The 20,659-nt window shown below is 37.8% G+C and overlaps 2 protein-coding genes across 3 annotated transcripts; both read right to left on the reverse strand.

Moving 5' to 3' along the window:
• Positions 1 to 508: 508 nt before the first annotated feature.
• Positions 509 to 5,005, reverse strand: LOC124409015 (glycine-rich RNA-binding, abscisic acid-inducible protein-like). Of its 2 annotated transcripts, XM_046886402.1 has the most exons (7): positions 4,866 to 5,005; positions 4,289 to 4,480; positions 3,379 to 3,614; positions 3,312 to 3,348; positions 2,511 to 2,679; positions 1,298 to 1,411; positions 509 to 1,185 (listed from the first exon to the last, which is right to left on the reverse strand). In XM_046886402.1, exons 1-6 carry the CDS (start codon positions 4,948 to 4,950, stop codon positions 1,357 to 1,359), a joined length of 774 nt encoding a protein of 257 aa, XP_046742358.1. In that variant the 5' UTR covers positions 4,951 to 5,005; the 3' UTR covers positions 509 to 1,185; positions 1,298 to 1,356. The 2 variants fall into 2 exon arrangements, with proteins under 2 accessions (XP_046742358.1, XP_046742357.1); XM_046886401.1 differs by having other exon boundaries at positions 3,312 to 3,614.
• A 5,835-nt stretch (positions 5,006 to 10,840) lies between these two features.
• LOC124409016 (uncharacterized transmembrane protein DDB_G0289901-like) lies at positions 10,841 to 13,960 on the reverse strand. The gene is made up of 3 exons (XM_046886403.1): positions 13,860 to 13,960; positions 13,503 to 13,758; positions 10,841 to 12,020 (listed from the first exon to the last, which is right to left on the reverse strand). Exons 1-3 carry the CDS (start codon positions 13,924 to 13,926, stop codon positions 11,006 to 11,008), a joined length of 1,338 nt encoding a protein of 445 aa, XP_046742359.1. The 5' UTR covers positions 13,927 to 13,960; the 3' UTR covers positions 10,841 to 11,005.
• Positions 13,961 to 20,659: the final 6,699 nt, after the last annotated feature.

A 20,659-nucleotide genomic window follows, 5' to 3' on the forward strand; every position in this document is an offset into this window, starting at 1 on the left:
AATCGTCGAACGGTACAGGTGGATAGAATCAGTCTGTTACATTTGTATCGAGTCACGGCTCAACCGCACTTCGGAATTAGCAGAATGCCAACAGATCAAGTAGGCTTGGAAATTTTATATGGAAATAGTTTCAAAGGCTAGGCTGACAATAATAATAATAAAACAATATGCCTTTGAGCCGTACAAGACATCTGAAATTTCGATGAAAGTAGCGGAATTAGGTTTGCAAAGAAACATTTCATTCATGAGAAGGCTCCACGGTGAAAAGAAAAAGAGCAGACTTCACGCAAAACTGTAGGAAAGGGTTTTTGGTTATGGTTTTTGGTAAAAATACCCATGTCAACAATATATTTTTACTATAAATATAATAGTTTTCACTGATTCTACAGTGAATTCTGCGTTTTACGAAGTATATTTTATATTAGCAAAAAACCTGATGTGTCCCTTTTTTCCTGCAGTTATGAGCAAAATCTTTTCTTTTATTCTCTCCGTGTCCGTTGGGACGTCAGTAAAATTTCGTCTCGCATGAATCGCTCATCGGTTGGATTTTATTACAGTCACATATAGGAAAACGAGTCTAACATTTTATAGAAGCTCGTAAAGGTTCAATTACAAAACACACAGGAAGGCTATAATCGGTTACGCTTTATGGTCTGATCATGGGTCTAACACTCGTGAATGGAAATAACGTGTAATAAAAACAAAAGAGTGAAGTAAATAATGATTTATTGAATCTCTTAAGATTAGTACAGTGGGTATACGAAAAGATGCCAAGTTCAGGATTGTGAGAATTTCGAAATTAAATTTGAAGTAATTGAGTAGACGCCTGTTAATTGGCTGAGAGGATACGTCAATCTATACTTTCAACAAGATTCTCCTCGAGATTGTGCATATACAACATATAATGTCTAAGTGTATACGCATAAAACAAGGAAAGAGTAGAATCCAAATGAGTTCATTACGCAGGAGCGATGACTCCCAAGTAACTTATACAGGACAGAATGTCACCTGTTGCAAAAACGTTGCGGAGTCCTCGCAGCGGGTATATGAGGTGAAAAATATCACGTTCATAATAAAAATTCTTGTTTTATTTCTTACGATTTTTTAACTGACTGAAGCACTAATTAACATTAATTGGTCAATCTCGTTCACCGTTATTGCTGCTCTTCCGCTCTCGCCTTGAAACTGAAAATGCGAAATAATTTGTTAATTTCTGCCACGATTTGCGATTACATAAAGCTTATATAGGCGAGCCGGTAAAACACGCCGCAGCCGTTTACTTTCAATTAACGCTTACCAGTAACTCTCCGTCACGCTCAAAGGCACGGTGAACTCGACTTCATTCTTCGGCCAATTTTACCAGCTGGATGACTGCGCTGAAGCTTGTGCCGAAGCCTGAGAGCCACCACCCCTGAAATAACACAAGTCGTTTTATTCTTTTTCATGGTATTTAATACCTTCGGGACACACGCATTCTCGTGAAATATTGTTTTTCTAGATTTTTAAATGGCTTTATGCAACACCTTGTGCAGAATGTTTTGGAGAATAGCTTGAATCATACGAGATTTGGTTGTGATTTTTCGTGGTAAATTTCGTAACGAAGATCTATGTATTTTTTGTACTGTATTTCGACAAATTCATCTTTTTTTCTGTGTGTTTCACGTTGATCTATAAGTAGTAACTATAAACTTGAAATCGTATAGTTTGGTTGACTTGCAGATAAAGTTTCCCATTTTTCTAACTAATTTTCAACATCTTGTGAGTAAAATATTATTCTCCAAATGATTTCAACATAGACGTGTGTGATATTTATAAACACTGAGATAAATTGGAACAATAGTTGTCAGATATAATTAACTGTTTGAATACTCATTGTCAGACAAATTACAAGATACAAAAAAATCCTTACTTAAAATTTCAGGCAGTAGATAACGAATTTAATATATGTTAGCATTCTCAGTAATTTTTTGGTGTACAAACAGTTGAAATTTGTTAAATGCAAAATTCATACCGAAAATAATGTCTACATACAAAATATACTTGCTGAAGTTCGTAATAATGTTGAAAAATACACAGAATGAAGAATTAGGTATTAAAAAACAATTTAAAGTCTCTATTGAGAAATCCCAGATATTCATAGAGACTAATCATGAACATCAATCCGATTACTTTTCTTTCTAGCATTTCGATCGGATACTTTTGGAAAAAAACATTGTACCGATATTTTTTTTTAAAACAAAAAAAGTTTAACCGTTTTGCAGCTTCATTCAATCATACAAGAACTTCGATTTAGACGTTGTAAATTTCACCGGGTCTTTTTACTCCCTCCCCTCCCCCCCAATTTGAGCTCGTCTGCCAACAACTATTAGGCATTATTCATCTTTGACGATGTTTTCTAAGTCACGAACAGTTTTTTTTTTCATACAGAATTTAGTTTTGCTACCATCATTCCCATGAAATCGGTTTACACTGAGTTGATCTGATGAAATTATTATAAAGATAGGACGAACCATCCGCCTCCTCCTTGGTTATAACCACCAAACTGTTGACCGTATCCACCACCTCCATGATATCCACCTCCGCCTCCGTAGTGTCCTTGGCCTCCACCTCTACCGCCGCCATACACGCCAACAGGCACAACAAATATGGGGACTGCAACAGCACCATATCCGCCACCTCCTGAAAATAAGGTTGCAATATCTAGATTAATTTAGACTTACTCCCCCCGTTGCTTTGGTATCTATTCTGGTTTTTTCCGATCTGAATGGAACCTGTGCTTGCGGGATGATAAGAGAAATCGAATTTGAAACATGCTAGAGGTGACACACCAAAAAAATGGTGACACTTGTTAGCGAGCTAAATGACCGAGTGCGGAAAATAATTGAATTTTATTTGATAATTATTAATAATATTTAGGGAAGTCAACTCAATCGAAACGATGCATCAGATGTCAAGCTCTCCCGCGTAGAGTGATAAATCGAAATTGTGTTGTTATTGTGACTCGTGGTAGTCGTAAGGCAAACCGAAAATCTCGCGCATGCGCAATCGGACAATTTAGCTACGTAGTTTCACGATTTTCCCTCAGTCGGTGCTGAGAACGCGGAAGAAGAAGAAGGAGATGCTGAGTGGATTTGGAGGATTATAGTGAGATTGAATGTCTGGAAGGTTACGATCGATTGACACTGATCGTGAGGGTGTGGATATCGAGATACTGGTGAAGCAAGTACACTTGGAAAAGATTCTGATTTCATATAGAGTGATTGTTTCCTATCTTCAAGGTAAAAATGCTCAAGATCAAGGTCACCACTTACCACCATAAGAACCTGAGGGGTATCCACCGTATCCGCCTCCACCTCCGCCTCCGCCTCCACAGGAGTAGCATTTTTTGAATGTTGTTCTCTTGCTACGGATCTTCTTTAGCTTTTTGGTTTTACCTACTGTGACATCGCGGTTCTCAGAGACAATAGCATCAGTTTCAATCTCCTTCGGGGTCTCCTTCGAATCGGTACTTTCATCCGTAGCATAGTCTTCTCCTAAATTCTTGGATAGGTTTTCCGAAGTGACTTTTTCATCGTCTTCTTCGTCAACAAGAAGAAGTACAGAAGCTAAGGGTCCTGAAATTCAAGGTTTCCGCATATTGTATGTATTGAAAAACTATATCTCACTGACGGGTTATTTTTTTACTTGAAGCATTTGATGCTTTTTTTATTTCTAAATAGTAATGTATAAACCTAGTTAAGTTCCAGAAAATTATTGAAGAGACAGTCAACAGTTTTGGTTTCGATTTGTGGTCGGATGTAATCGTTGATCTAGTATAACATTTCGAAATTCAACTTTCAACTTATCACAATATTTTTGTGGGTTATAGCTCAAACGTAACTAACATTTAAAATTTGATCGGATCTGGCTTCATGGCAGTTTTTTTCTTTAGGGTTCTGATCGAATAATTTTTACACATTCCACTTTGAGACTCTTCAGAAAAACTAGCTCGATGTTCTACTGATTTTCAATATTTTGTATATGCAATATAAGTTGACGTTACGTCATCAAACAATTCGAAACAATATTTAACTTCAATGCAAAAAAGTTAAATCACGTTTTAGTTTAATTTTATTACAATTTTCGGTAAATTCTACGACGACTTAGTTTTCCAAGCAGTCAGACCGTCTTCACGATAATATCCACGTACACGTAATAAAATTTCAAAGTGTTGTCTTTCAACGTGTCTGTCCGTCGCGACGAAAATTCTGTGAGTATGTTTATCACATAGATTAATCGTTAAACACACCGATGATTTCCGGGCTGCTATCGGCCAGCGTATTTTCACCATTTTCATCGGAAGTGGCAGTAGTTTTGTTTCTGACGGCGAAGAGATTGACCAGGTAAACGATTCCATAGTGTTCACTCGCAGCCGGAAGTGGCGGAGGCTTGAGTTCGGTCGACAGTGTGACCACATCACCATTATTCGCAGCAGTTGTACCTTAGATAACAACAATAATATAATAATAAAACGAATCAAAAATTTTCATCACACATCCTGTTACAGAGGCTGATGCTCAAGTGCTTCTTGTTATCAGAGTACAAAAATGTTGTATTTGTGTAACTATACTCTGGGGCTTGTAAGTAGGATCTCTAACGGCTTTCTAAGCTTTTTGTTTTAGCTTTTGAAATTTTACTTCATCCAACAAATGAGATCGATGCACAGATTGGATCAGGCAAAACACCGAATTAAAGACGATCGTTTGTTAGATGCTACACACTGAACTAAGCTATCGGTTTTACAGTATTGAAAAAAATTTGAGATACAGTGAAAATTGACTTTGATTTGACTGAATCTTGATGAATTAGGATTATTCAAAGTTTACCTTCCGTTTGGACTGATTCGCCGGAGACAAAGAGGACGCCACAGCATCCCAGCACCAAGAGACCCAGCACTTGAAGTTTCCACATTCTGAAGTCTGTTCGATATGGGAACTAGAGATGAACTACGAGAGATCTTTTGATGTTATAGCTTTTATAGCTACTGTTCTGCAGGCTAATAATCCATTACAGTTACGTAATATTCTACTTCCAACGTGTGTGTATCGGGAATTTATTTATTGTTTAGCCGCTTGCGATGTCGGCGCAGTGCCTAGTAATTAGGAATTTTTACAGATCTAGGGAATAACCGAACGTAGCCTTGTGCGGAGATTATCTATATATGCTGTCTCATAATTATATCCAATACTCTCAAAATAAAAAAAGCCAAATTAGACGATTAAGTTTCTTTATGTGAGACAAGAAGCGAACGTTGATTCTACCCGTTTCGGATTCCAGTTTTGCACGACCATACACCATAAATATTCCTTTGCGGTTTATGATTCCTTCGCCAACTTCCGGGATTAAAAAACTATTAAACTTTCAACCGATTTAGAACAGATTTTTTTGTGGATGAGGTAAAGTTTGCACGCTGCATCCATCCGGATTCACGTGGACCATTTCACCTTGACTTTACTGTCTCAGAGCCAGTTCAAACTATAGGACATTTTTTCGTTAGTTCATAGCAGTATGTATGATTTTTTGTGGATTTAGATTTGCATAGGTTTGGATGTTCCAAAATCGTCACCGTCCGAGTTCGAGTCAGCATAAATAAAAAATAGTAGATCTAAAAAAACGTTGATACCGAAAAAATTTCAACTCCAAGTGAATTTTGCAGTCAGAATCTGCAAAACATTATGGCTACCTTTGGAGGTGAAAAAAAATCACACACCTTTGTTTGACAGGCTTTTCGGAAAAAAATTCTTTTTTTCGATAAAAATTTCTGAAAACACTCCTTCATTCGTATAGAAAATTGTTTATCAATTCTAATATGAGGCCGAATCCACTTCGCAAGTTATACCCTTGCTGAATTGTTTTCTAAAAAGCTAATGTCATAATTTTTCAGCTCACAAAGGGCACTTTGCGAACTCAGAGAAAACAAAGTAAACATTAAAAAATTCTGTTCATGCTGAAAAATTACGAAATATTTGGATATTTTCAAAATTTATTCAGTAAAGTATTCATAATTTCATAGTTTTTCTACGCTATCAGAGTTTTTGGGAAACCCGAAAAATTAAAATATTTTTGATTTTTTATAAACTTCTAACGGCTGTTATATTGTTTTGTATACTATGATTTTGAAATCTATTCAAAACTGAAACGAATCTATAGAAATCAGACACTCATATCCATATAATTCCAAAGTAACATTATGAAAAGCTTTGAGTTAATGCAGCTAAGATCTTATGATAGTAATTAGAAGAATTATTCATTCTCCCTATTGTATTTCTCTACGTATGACGATTTTTTGATCACGCTAGCAATAAAATCTCACCAGCCTACTTGACACTCATGCAACTGGTCAGAATATCGCGTTACACCTTGAATTTTTTTTTTCTAGAATTTCTTTTCATCTCGAATTCACTTTTTAATTTTAAAAAATCTATAATCGTATCAGGTTAGTCAGGTTACCACTGAACTCTAGGTAAACGGTCCGTGCGAAAAATGTTTGAGAGATTGCTATTTATAACAGATTAAATTTTTCTTGCATTAATTCATCGCGTTTGTGTTCGTTCCAAGAATGTACAGTTGTTTGATTTCGTTTTCAATATATCTATATTTAATTGTATTGCTAATATCATTGCTCGTGCTAAAAATCATCTTTATAAATTCTACTAATCGTCATAGCTGAATTCATCTGCCTGTTTACTCTAGGATTTTAATGACGCGTAACCTTCAATCTACCGTATTATAATCATGTTCTCTATGCGTTGTATAACAATCGATGAGAAATCGATTGTAACATATTCAAAGTAAAGTAGACAGGTAAAATAATTATTTGATCTATCGACAAGCTTTTCACAACGTCTCAAGATAATCTTGAAATATCACTTCGATTCGAATTAGAGTATCTTCTAGACGTCAACAGACAATGCGGCCACCACAGATTGAAATCCTGAAATCCGGCTTTGGATATAAGATGCAGGATTCGTAAACATAATCATTTCTTTTAAGAGGCAGTCTAACAGATGATCATCTTCTATCCAATTTTGTTTTTTGTCACGAAACACTTACTTGTGCTCGAGGCACTGGCAAAGTCTCGGATAATTAATCGCCGCTGCGACCTCAAGGTTGTGATGCCGGCAAGTTTACCAGATGGAAATAATAGTTATTTCAATCTTGAATTACCCTCACATTTAGCAAGTAACCGAGCTGAAAGTATCGATGATGTGTGAAATCTGATATTCATTTCCAGACATGGATTTTAATTTTCAATTCAAATTTTAAGACGCAAATAAGCAATTTGATGCTGAAGATTCATCGCGTAGTTTGCAATCGCAGTCCCAGACACGCAGTTATTCAGGTCCAATCATCTCTTATTACGCCGATTAGAATGCTGCCGTGTGGATCATCGTGCAAAATGAATTTGCGTACCTGCATGACGCAGAGTGCATTGGTAGCCTGAAATATCGGAACCAAAAAACAGGTAAATCGTTGAAATCAATTAAAGGAAAGGTAAGAAAGTCAAGAGACGAATGGTCGATTGAATTCAATGGCATCGACGTTAAAAGTGCTCGATCGGATCATAGATGATATCACATAACGCTGTAGGCAGAACGGTTTTCAACTTTGTAGGACTTTCTTCACCTTCATGCAGTGTAACTGTAAATGGTATAACAGACAGCCGTAACGTAAGGTCGAGTGTAGTAAAAGGCTTAGTACAAAACACTGCAATTAACATTCCAAGAGGATCATTTGAGTACAGTAATTCAACTCTTTCCTGTGGATTAAGCAGCCGCACTTATAATGAGCGACAGGATTCCCGACTCCGGGGTAAATTTTGAAGCTTTATGGCAATAGAGAGAGCATTGAAAGAAGATAGAAAGAAGAGGCTTTGTTTCGTTATGCTGTTTGCAATTATACATACACCCTGGTGTCGGAGAACCGGCTTTTTTAACCAACTAAGGAGTCGGAATCCTCGAGAGATATCAATGTCTGGAGAAACTGGTATAAAAAGTGCATATGGAGTGGAAGTTTAGTGGCATTACTGTTCATCTGCAGGGTTTATAAATTGTGCAAAACATTTCAGATACCAAGAAATCCAACTAAATTAGTATACTGGGTGTAGATTATGGGGTTTTTCACACCATAAACGTACGGAATATGCTAATGATTTGCTGCAAGAAAAATGAAACTTCTTTTTCTTAATTGAAATTTATCTTCCCATCGTCGATGTGATACATATCTGTGAATAGTTTTCATCATTCGATGTGTTGTTGTTTTTTCATATTTTCCACGTTACTTGCTAACATTATCGTTTATTCGCTACATCGATTCAGAGAGAAAAGATAAAGTAGCCGAAAACAATTAAAGAGGATAATTAAAAAAGACCGTAAGTGCCGTTTTTTCTGATAATAAATTCTATTTGAAAAAAAACATGATGTTACAGACTTTTTTAATTCTCCCCTTCAATTAAAATCGTGAATTACCAATGACTCACTGGCACAGACAATGTAGTTTGATGGTGAATCTCCGAGTCATCGAGTAATTGTTGTACAATTTCCTGGCGAGATCTTTGTACAATTGACTGCGGAGTATTCTGAGAAAAATTCGAACGCAAACATCACGTATTGAGTACCCATGAATTGAATGCAAGTAATTGGATATGATAAGTTTCCTCTCCAAGATAAGGCTGTGTAATGTTTAGTGAAGTTGATTTTCTCACCCAGCACAACAATCAATACGCTTTTACGGTGACGCCGGGATAAAAGAATCGAAATGACATCATCTGATCTGATTTTATCCTAGATTAATAATGAAGTATCGTAACAATCGTGAATTTATTCTTTTGCCAAAAATTCGCGCCGTCAAATAAATCCCTTTTTTAATCACGTAATACTTTCATTTTTTTTTAACTTCTGTATATTGAGAGTTATTTGGTCAATTATCATCTCAAAATATTGAAAATTCAGTGAATTATGATATTTAAAATTTTTTTCTACTAAAGATAACTAATTTTCCTTGAAATATTGTAGTTACAGAGTATCTCAGAATATTTTCAAGTTATTTGAATCGATATCTCCGTTTCTACGCTATGATTTTTCATGTGGGGTCTCCAGCGACCCCAGCATGACACCAATGTTATACACAAGGAAGTGTACAGTGTGAGGGTTAAATAAAATAAAATGAAATTTAAATTATTTAAACATATTTAAAGCGGCAATCAATAACGTTATTAAATGGATGAACAATCTTTCAGGCACAATGCAACAAAAATAGCATAAAAGTTCCATTTGAGTATTCTTGAGATATTTCTGAAGCGTTCGAATATCTTCAACTACTCACGAGATTGAAATTTTGATCTTCATCTCCATCGCCTCTTTCGGTAAGTTCAAATCTTCTGAGATCTTCTTTTGTTCCAAGTGACGGTTAGATCCAACACTTATTCACCTCAGTGGTAGGGATTAGTCTTATCGTCAATGTCGATAAGTTACCGAAGACAGTTGCCGTCGTTTTCGCTTTGCCAGCGGACAAATTGAAAGACCTGTAGATGCCGCTACTAAATTTTTACTTCTTAGGACATTGACTTTTACCTTGAGGCTCGAAACCTTCACCCACTTTGAGGATTTCTCCGGCAACCTTTATACAGCTTAGCTATAATTGTAAACCGTATAGTTCTCGAAATACTGAAGATGATAATGGTTACTGAAGTTTTTCAGGCAGCCGTTGGTCGTCCGAAAATTGATCCTTTTTAAAATTTTGTTTCGACATGGTTGTACATAGATATTGATTAATTGTTTCATTCGTAGAGCTACGAAGATCTCATAAAAATACAAAAATACGGAATACATGAATGATGAATAAAAGCTTAGCCTTGATACTGCATTTCGAATCGCTTGAAAACGGTCAAGTATCCCGTAGATTCGTTCGATTTCGCTCTATGACGGCGCATTTTATCCAGAAAACTGTACTTGTTACAAAATCATTGAGACAGGTTCTTTTCTTCTTCGGTATTCAATTCAACCTTTCCATTTGTTGGTCATGATAATCGATATCGTTATAACATTACAATCTTAAATATTTCACTATGACAATATGATGAAAAAAAGTCTCAGTGAATGTGTGAATAACAGTTTCCTTACTGAAATCAATCACCGCAGAGTAAAGTCAAACCAATTAATCTACCAGATCCACAGTCTAAGAATAAATATAACAGTCTGATAAATATTGAACATATGACTATTTCGTTATAAAATTAACAAAACGTACCTATCGGTTTTTGGCCGAGCAGATTCCTTAACGCATATTCGTTTGAAGATCAACGAGTGGTGTCAAAGTCTTAACATAATAATGAAATCGCGACCACAAATAGAAGATTAGTTTTGCATACAGAGCATTAACGATTCCGGTCAGGTTTTTGTTCGTAGCGAGAACAACAGGCTGCATATATAAGCGAGTAGGATTGTATCCTCAATAAAGAATAAGTCATTCCAGAGTAATTATGGAGGAAAGTAGTTAATAATTCCGCGTAATTGGTTGAAAGAACTTTGTCTTGCTACGCGTTCACAGGATTGTTTTCAACAAGCAGGCTAATGTGCGAAAAAACGGATGTGCAAAATGCGCCCACTGTCAGCGTCTGAATACACTCGATGATTCCACGTAATTTGGTAATTAGTGCTAAAATATGAAAAATCTGTTTATTTTTTTATTCGAATTTTTTTTCGACACGTCATAGAGTAATTGTGATAAAATTAGTCACCTTTTAAGTCACTGAATAAGACTACACTTAATACACTTCGATTTTCTTCGAAATTTTGCGAGCATTTTATTAGACCCATTAATAACATAACATTCTTAAGAACCTAATCGTACGTGCCTACGTGAAATTGTGTAAAACCGTTCAAACTCTTTTTCATGAAAAATTATTTGCAGTAACTAGATAAAACGAAGTCACCACGGCTCATTAATCGCGCCTTAATTACTTCGATCAAATATCAAAGAGGTCCGCAACGGAGTCTGTAATCTCTGTGATGATGGTATCAACCGGATGTCTGCTTCTGTTGGCCTTGCGTCTGCGGTGATCTTCCGATCGAGAAGTGGGCCGACTCCTGACAAACTCGCGGGGGATATTCTGGTCAGAGTCCTCCGGAAACCTGACGAAGCTGACGGAGCCAGCATTGGCAGTGCCCTGAACCGTTCCGTCTCCGTGAGTGTGCGAGTCGACCTGACCCACCGAGTGCTGCCCTCTATTGACTGAAACGGTGCTCCCGAAGGAGTTTCCGGTCCCCTGGGAGCTCCCGACGAGGGTCCCAGAGCCGAAGCTGGCTTCGGTTTGTCCGTTCGTCTGACCCACCGCGGCGGCGGAGCCCTGAGAGAAGCCCTGAGCGTTTCCGGACGTCTGAACCTTGTGGCTAGTCGAAGCGGAGGGTCCGTTGGGCCCCGAATTGCTCTGCGAGACGGACTGGCCAAAGGAGAATCCATTTCCGGTTGAGGAAGCGCCGGAGCTTGCCGAGGCGGCTGAGATTTGTGTGGAGGGTTGGCGATTCGCACCGTCGACACTGTTGCCGCTTCCGCAGCCGCTGCTCGGGTTAAAGTAGTTTCCGGACCGGAAGTTGCCCCTGTGACGGTAGCCCCTGCAGCCGTTGTTCCGGTTCGGTTCCGTGTTTGGTCCAAAGTTTGTCCAAATCGGGCGACCCTGACGGTGACCTTGGTATTCGAAGGCCGAAGCCTCGCCGCCGGCCGAAGAGTGCCCGCCGCCGGCGCCGGAAGTCGCTCCTGAAGACACGCCGCCCACGCTGGACTGCGCACCGGATGTTGCGTGTCCGTTGTTCGCGCCGCCGTGCGATGTTGCAGTCGCCTCGCCCAGGCTGAACGAATTGCTGTTGGCCTGCGAAGTCCCTCCGAAGATCGGGTGGTTCAGGTTGAACGCGTTTGAGTCTGACGCTGAGATACCCGTTAGACCCGCGGAGAAGGACGAAGATTGACTCGCTGATAACCCGGGTCTGAGGAAGGACGAGAAATTTTGGGTCGCGTTAGTCGAGTGTGGATTATTTTTTGTGGAGAAGATTATTTTCGCTACGAGTCTTGAAACCGAGATTGGTGTTGTATGGTACGTATGTATGTACTCTGAAATGTGGGGTAAAAAAAGGTTTGAAAAGTGTGATTCTTGGTACAATTTTTTGAACACCGAATTTCAACTGTGAAAACCATTTTATTAACAACTTCACAGAAATCATATTATTTTCCTTTCTTTTACCGGATGATCGATTTAATCTCTAAATAATGAATATACGACTGGAAAAAACCAGTGCATATGTACTGATGATTATTCTAGTCCAGTTTTAATGAAGAATATTTTATTTTGATCATAGATAAATGCGCTTTGAATCGTCAGTCGAAAATAATTTATTTTCACTGTTATCAAAGCCTACACATCACTGACCTGAAGCTGCTGTAATCAGTGCAATTCTCTATGCAATTCCGAATTCAAATATCCAAAAATGTTTTGCTTTGTTGAATTGAATTACTTCCACTTGTTGCACGAATACATATATATGTATTTTTAACATTTTTTTTTTGCATGGGATGTTGAATTCCACAGACTGCGGCATTTCTATACCAGCGATGCGTAAGATTTGATAATAATCAAAATAAGTGACATTTTACTCTGTCAAAAAAGACTGATTATAGCATTGTTGCAGGGACAAACTTTTCTACAAAAATAAGTACAACTCCAAGTGTTATCGTACGGCATTTCCAAATTGTGTAGAAACCTTTTGGAATTGAAAAACCAGAAAAGCAATTTAGTTCCAATCATTGTATCAAACGCCGTCTTTGTAATAATTCAAATGTATATTTTTAATGAGAGTTACGTCATTTCCTGCACTTTTATGATGAGTCATGGATTATTGGTTTCCCAGTCAAGTGACTTCTCGTATAACAAAATACAATCTTGAACATTCATAATCAAAATACCAAACATGGAGAAAAATACACATTACTCGAGAATTTATAGCCAAGAAATTCAAATATCAGCACAATAAGCAACCACGTGTCGATATCAAAGGGGTCGATATCTTCAAAGGATCAGTGAATTCTGCGAATGAAATTCTTTCGTGACACAATTTCCTTTTCACACCTCAGATCTCTTTCACAGTTCAATCACGTAAATTCAGGTGAGGATGTCAGACAGCATAACTGATGCGGGTGACTGAAGCAATTTTGCTGCTTTGATTTCAAACTCTAACAATCTCCAATGGTGAACAAAATTTCTTTCTGGTAAAAAACTTACTTTTTACATACTTCAATCAATAATTTTACGGTGTCTTCAAACACTAGACTTTTATTCGATTAGATTTCTGAGCAATTATCAAATTCTTTTCAGACGGCGAAGATTCGTTCGAACTCATGACTGACTACTTATCTTCCCTATCGACACTGAATCGGTCCCAAAGTGTTCACCTGAAATAAGAGAATGGACGTACCCTTTACCGGCAAAAGAGCCAAAGCTGTCAGCCTGACTTGCACTTTGCGACAGACTGACTCCTCCATTATTCGCCCCGACGTTTAGTGAGTGAGCATTATTCTCGCCTGCACTGAGGGAAAATGAGGCAGAAAACGGCAGGAATCTGCCCTGAGGATCTGCCGTTGCCACTTTAGATTTCCCAACTGATTCTGGTATGAGTTCTGGCGGCGTGTTCCACCGGCGTTCGTCCTCCGCGTTGAAGAATATCCGGTCATCTGGAAGCAGTGCAAGTGTTACTTCAACGCACGTGGAGTTAAGTCAAGAGTTATTCGAATTAGAATTGAGGAAAATGGAGTGTAATTTGTATATTCATTACCTGCCGATGTCCCGGCGAAACAGAAGATCATGGCACTCAAAACCGCGATCGAAACGCACTTCGCCATGGTTGAATTGATTCTACTGTGTCCAGTTGGACGACTGCCCTTTTTTAACAAGTATAAACGACCTTAGATTACTGATTGAGATTCTATAAGCGTCGCGTACTGTGTAACAGCGGCGTCGTTATTGCCGCACAATCACGTAGTCATGTTGGAAGGAAGAGATGCACTGTTCGATCGGTCTGTTCAGGAAAAAATTCAAAGAACCCGTCCGAAGTAAAGTTTACTGAATGCGCACCTCGTGGTCCATAGGATGATGGTTCTAACGCCATGAAAATCTGTTCATTTAGAAAATTTGCAGGAACGATACGGACGGGCCTAGAATCGCGTCTACACACGTAGCCTTCGGACCTTGGGGATTACCGAATCATTAAAGCATTGTCACTCATGCATTTGTGTGACGGGGCTGAGGCTATACACGGAGTTAAGTAACAATTATTCGGAACTAATAAACATAATCCTAGAACGTATGCGAACCAGCTTGTACGATGGATTACCCCGATGCAGCTTGGTGTTTCATTGTTACTCTTGGAAATACCTGGGACGAGATGTTTCACAGTGAAACGTTTTCTACATGACAAGCTTAGTGTATGAAAATGATGACATACTTTCATACTATGTGGCAGCAATCAAGGAAAAACATCACCCGTGAAGACTGAATATGATGGATCGAAATATATGGGCAGAAAAATACTGGCTTCAAAACACTTTATTAATCGTAAAAAATGTAATTCGGAAAAGTTCAGAGACTTATTGCCGTGTCCCCTTAACGCGAAATTTTTCTTAATTAAAATCTTATCTCCAGCATTCGTATCCATTAGACTATATGAGAAAAAAATTGACTATTAATTATCAAAATTCAAGTCGAAAATATCGTTCCAAATGACGAGAAAAAGATGCTACACAAGTTTTACCACTCAATGTTAATATTTAAATGTGGATCATCGCAATTTTCTATTTCCTATTTAAACAACATGGGAAAATATTTTTTTAACCTTTGAAATTTTATAACTCGTTAGCCCATTAATGTCCTGTCAAGATCAGAACGTATTTTTGTAGGGAATCGAACACTCTACAAAAAAGGTCTGTTATCATTTTATGATAAATCTACTCTTCCGAAAGTTATTTAAGATCTTTTTTGGATGTCTTCATAGAAAATTTTCCCATTTTATTTAATCGGGAAATAGAAAATCCCGACGACGCACCTCTAAACATCAATATTAAAAGCTGAAACTTGGACAGGATCTTTTTTTCGTCACTTCGAACAATATTTTTGACTTAAACTGCAACACATATTTTTAAATTCGCATTGTCAATTCAGGCAGGTTCTTTCCGAAGTTAAACAATTACATATATTTTTTCATCGTCATTTTATGTTTATCAGTACAGTATAGGGATACAAACAATTTGTTATTTTGTAAAAGTCTAAATATAAGTTCTAACCTAAACGAGTCTTATAATTCGGATAACTCTATATGGTCTTCTCAGAAACGGTTTATCCTCACCTCAACGTTAAGATAATTACTTATTCCGCATACCATGAAAGTACAAAGGAAAGTTTTTTCACGATATTCTTTGTACAAATTTATAAATCTATGAAATCAGTCTTTGTTTGAAATCACGAAATGAAAAGTCTCAGTTCCCTTATCGTATAAACCTAACCGGTTATAAAATATTAATATATTATTGCATTTCGGTTTATTACAGAAGAATATAGAATTTCTATGAATAAACACACTAATTAGTTAATTAATCCTCGATAACTGCAAATCCAGATTCTAATTTTCAAATGAAACCAATCATAGTCGCAGAGATAAAAAGTCGGATGTTTAGCGTAGCAATTGTATCTACAGAATTTTATTTTGTTGATGCCTAGATTTGCTTTGTTCATCGTAAATCAGACGGTACTAGGCCGGAGTTAGAAGCTCGAGATTCAGGGCGTTTCTATCGGGGCGACATCCGGATCTTTCGATTCCGTCTCGTCAGGAAACTTGGGTATACCCATTGGCTTAGGCTCTTCCGGGGTGGCTGAATCCTTGTCTGTCTTTGGCGGTTTCTCTTCGGTCACTGCCGGCGTTTCAGCGTCCTTGCCCGGCTTTGACGGTTTCTTTTCGGTCGTCGCAGGCTTTTCAGCGTCCCTCTCCGGCTTAGCCGGTTTAGAGGGTGCCACAGGCTTTTCTGAGTTTGCTTCCGAGTCCTTCGTGCACGGTGCGACCTCTACTCTGATGGTGTGAATCATAGGCGCTGGAGTCGGCGAGGCTTCCGGAGCTTCGTACCCCTTCGGAGGAGCATAATTCGCTGGAGCGGGATGAGCAGTTTGTCCTGATGATGGCCTGGTTACCGGATGCACGTAAGCTGGGTGATGGGCGTAAGACGGAGCACTTTGAGGAGCTGCGAGATTCACAATATTCGTATGTCAGCTGGAGTGTTGTTGATAACAATGCTTAGTATCAATTGATTCTGATGAAGAGTAATTTTACGAAGTTCGATCTACATACTTTTGAATAAAGCAAATCCCAATCGAAATTTAAAATTGATGGTCGGAGTATAGTTCCAGATAAATTCACCCAGTTTTTTAGTCGTTTACTTGTATGATATACCCCCGTAAAGTAGAAGCCATACCATTCGGAAATGTGAGAATTGTTAAACGAGACAGAGAGAGAGAAAGAGAGGGGGGAGGAAAAGAGGGAGAATGAATAACCGACTGAATCAATGAAAGATGGTTTATTATGCCCAAGTCAAACTATAAGGCAAAAAGTGTATAAGCAACTTGATCACAATTTTTAATAATAGCAAGAAAGGGAGAAAGAGAGAGAGAGAAAGAAGATGATGCCCTCCGAAGATGATAATGATTTGCTGCACGTGCGATGGCGGTTAGTTAAGTCCTGGTTGTCCTAAGCAATTTGGTCGCTTGGCGTCTCACCGGAATTTTTCTCTTTTAGCAGCTTCGCGATTTCATTTAGCTGGTTGGCGATATCCGTGAGCTTCTTATCGGTTTCTGAAGGCTTCTCGGGTTCCTCGTCATAGTATGAGGAGGCAAACCAGGATCTAGCGTTCCTGATGAGAGGGAGTAATTCTGCATTGATTTGCGTAGTTTCGGGTTTTCGTCGGCTTCCCAAGTAACCCACGTCCGGTGTTGCTGAAATGACAGTTTGTTAGTCGTGTCAGAATAAGTGACGTGCTCCAGTCGTGTCGTGACTATACATATTCACTCATTTCAACGAATAGAACTGCTGACTATTTTTACAGCTTTTAACACAAATGACGTACTGCAATCGTTATCACTGTATTATACTTCAGACATTCTTATAAATATGCTACACGTTGTAGAATGCAAAAATATTTTCACATTTCAGAAACGTGAAAAGGGATTGCGGCTTTTTAAGCGTGCATACCACACACGTAGAATTTGTTCATATTCGCGGAATGCCAGGCTCCGATAATACCGGAGGTCAACCAAGCTACACCTGTGCAAGCTGGATAGCCAGGTCTAAAAAATAACCATCATGATACAGTGTCGCGTTTTTTCATGACAAAAAGTTGAACGCTTCATCACATATTATGTTATAAGCCTTTTTTGTACTCGTATTAGGTATGTTTATTCTCGGGTAATGAAATGTGACTAATAATTTGCAAGCCCGTCAAATTTAGCTTTCGTGCAATACTCGTAACTGTGTATTATTTCATTTTGCGCAGTCTTTGTACAGCGGTAAAGACTGCCTAGAAGTTTCCATGGAACGAATCGCAGGGAATGAAAGATGATGTATTTACAGATTTGACAACGAAAACTCCCATTATCATGTTTGACAGGACTTGGAGACATCGTTTATTTTACTGTCAAATCAATCAATAATTTACCAGTTAAAATTCTTTTCACCATAGATAAAACAATGTTTTTGGAATACTGCCAATGAAGAAGATTCTCGATTTAAATGACTTATTCTTGTTCGAATTTGTTGAAAAACTTATTTGATCGTATAGCTGTTATTTTTTTTCACTTGAAATACATTTTTCGTATATGATGACATATCGGAAGATAATATAAAACATATATTCAAACGAATCATTTTCTCAGAACATGAATAATACACTGTATAACCTGAGTCAGAATGTCAGTGCGATGCAAATGCGACAGAAATGAATCATTAAAAACATAATTCATATTTTACTCACTTCGTAAAGATTATTTTTATGCCGTTGTTGTCCGACTCAATAATCTGTCACGTCACGATTGACATCCGTGCATTCTCATTTGTAACAACATGCCCGTCGACGGTTTACCTTTTTTTCCTAGCTACTGTTTCTTTGTACAGCAATAATGAGAGTTTAGTCAGATAATTCAAATTTATTTATAAATATTATTTATTTACAGTTACACGCTACACTATCTGACAAGTATCGCGATCATTCGTGTTACGTGATTATCCTGGCCTTAAATTCAAGATTTCACAATCGACGAATGATACCGTTCACTGAATATTTATATTTTAACGCGATGTTAGTAGAAGTAAAGATTATTCAAATTCGAATGAAATGCGATATGAATTTCTCCATCTTGCATCATCAAATTAACCTAAAAAGTTTCAACTGCCAAGTTTATATTCGTGACAAAAAGAACATTTGTAAAATCGTTGTTGACGACTGTCTAAATATAGATTATAGATAAATAAATTGATTCCAGGTAATGCTACCTTAAAAAATTTCCTTTGGAAATTGTGAACGCTGTTTGTCTGTATTCAAGTATGTAACTTGAATCGGAATCTAATAGCAATGACTACAGGCCTGATCCTTACAACTGGGTTGTATCTTCTAATTATTTTTTTTCTTACAGTTTTATCTTGTTACAAGAACGCTCTCTGGCTTATTATCATTATATGATCGTAACGAAACAGTTCTTTCGGTGAAATTATGTACATGATAATGAGACGATGCGTCAGAAACTAAATACGCACAGAATAACAATGTCAAAAAAAAATCTTAGACAAAGTGTGAAATTAATACCTTTGCTTTCAGCGTAACCGATGATGGCGATTGCCGCGAAGAGGAGGATAATTTTAAACGTCATTTCACCCTCGGGAGGATCTGATTTTTTTCGACTGACCAAACCACACTGAGGGTCCGGTGTTTAAGGATCCGGTTTATATACCATTCGAGCCTCACGTGTATTTAGGTCGACCATTAAGATAGCGAAGGTCTATCTCAACCTATCTCTGTGAGATAAAGTCTAGTGCCGTTAGGCGTTACCTATATTTTTGTTAGCAGCCCTGAGAGGTCCCCTTGCATCCAGAAGCTAGCCTTACCTGAAGATGAAAAGAAAATAAAGAACAGACTCAACAACCGGGGTCTAAGCTCATAATGGAATCTAGAGAGATTCCTTAACTGGTCTATAGGCGGGGGTTGCTGACCCTCCGACGTGTAACGTCCATCCAATCCTGTAATAATATTATGTTTTTTCATGCATAAACTTTCGAACCGTCAAATCTTGGAGAATGCTCAAATCATCCGTCATCTCCTGGGTAAACGTTTCCTTTTTCTTTTTTATGTATAATCGAAAGATATCTTCTCGTTGTTTGTTTATCAAAATGTATCAATATTTTCGAAATAGGCTTGTAGTCAATCGTTATTAAACTGTTTTAGATTGAAGCAAATTTTTTCTCTTCGTTTTCACGAAAATAGGTTTAAAGGCTAGTTTTTGCACGACTAAATATTCTTCCGAATTATATAATTTTTAGCTCCAGTCTAAGAGGTGTTTCGTTGCATTTTTAATATAAATAATAAGGTTTTTTTCGTAGACCTTGAAAGGCCGTCTTCAGTCCACCATTTTGAACAAGAGTGCCAAAAAGTCTTGATTTATGCAATACTTATGTTCTGGTTGTTCTTACGTAAAAAAGGCTTACGTCATCTTCGAAGATAATTCAATTATTTATACCATTATATCCATACAAGACCGTATTGACTATTATTTTGCAAAAATTCCGCGAAGAAACTGGAAGAAACATGTCGTTCTAAATGTTATTTGAATAGAAAAAAGTCGCGTGGTGTGAGATATCTAGTAGAGATGAGCTAACGATTCTACATACAGCGAGGATTCTCCGTACGGCAAGAACTAATCTCTAGACCTTGTTTCAGCGATAAAAATAACGAATGTTTTGCCTCAAATCAAAACAGAACTTGACGTCTATCGCCTAAGATGTTCTTGACAATCGAGGGAATGATTCGACCGTCTCGCAACTGCTGCAACGAAATTGCCGATGTAGGTAATTCCAAAAGTCAGGATTTTCGGCACTGTTTTAAGTTCATGTGCGAACAGCCAGTTGCAGATTTTCGTGATGGGATATAACGGAGCGTGATTTGTCATAAATGAACCGGCTGACCCCGTAGAAGAAAAGTTGTAGGTAAGAAAGGTTGAACACCGTCGCCATGAGGCTCTCGAGAATTGAACATGGCGTATAATCTTCGGTCGGAAGGTAAGCGAGTTTTACCTGACATTCTCTTCGGGAATTTCCGAGCTTGCGTCACGCGGATGATCAGCTCAAGACAATACAATCTATCGTATAACATCATATTACGGCCATTCGTAGCTACTTACGCCATTTGTTTTTACCTTTTTTATTGTACGCCACTTCGCAGCATAAACAAAAATTTGGTACGAGTAGTTGTTTACTGTAATTATTTATTCATTGAAACATTAAATATCGTTGTTTAATTAGTTAGATTTTTTCACACAATTAAGCCCTTG

This window comes from Diprion similis, chromosome 8, assembly GCF_021155765.1.
Source record: "Diprion similis isolate iyDipSimi1 chromosome 8, iyDipSimi1.1, whole genome shotgun sequence".
Lineage (NCBI taxonomy): Eukaryota > Metazoa > Arthropoda > Insecta > Hymenoptera > Diprionidae > Diprion > Diprion similis.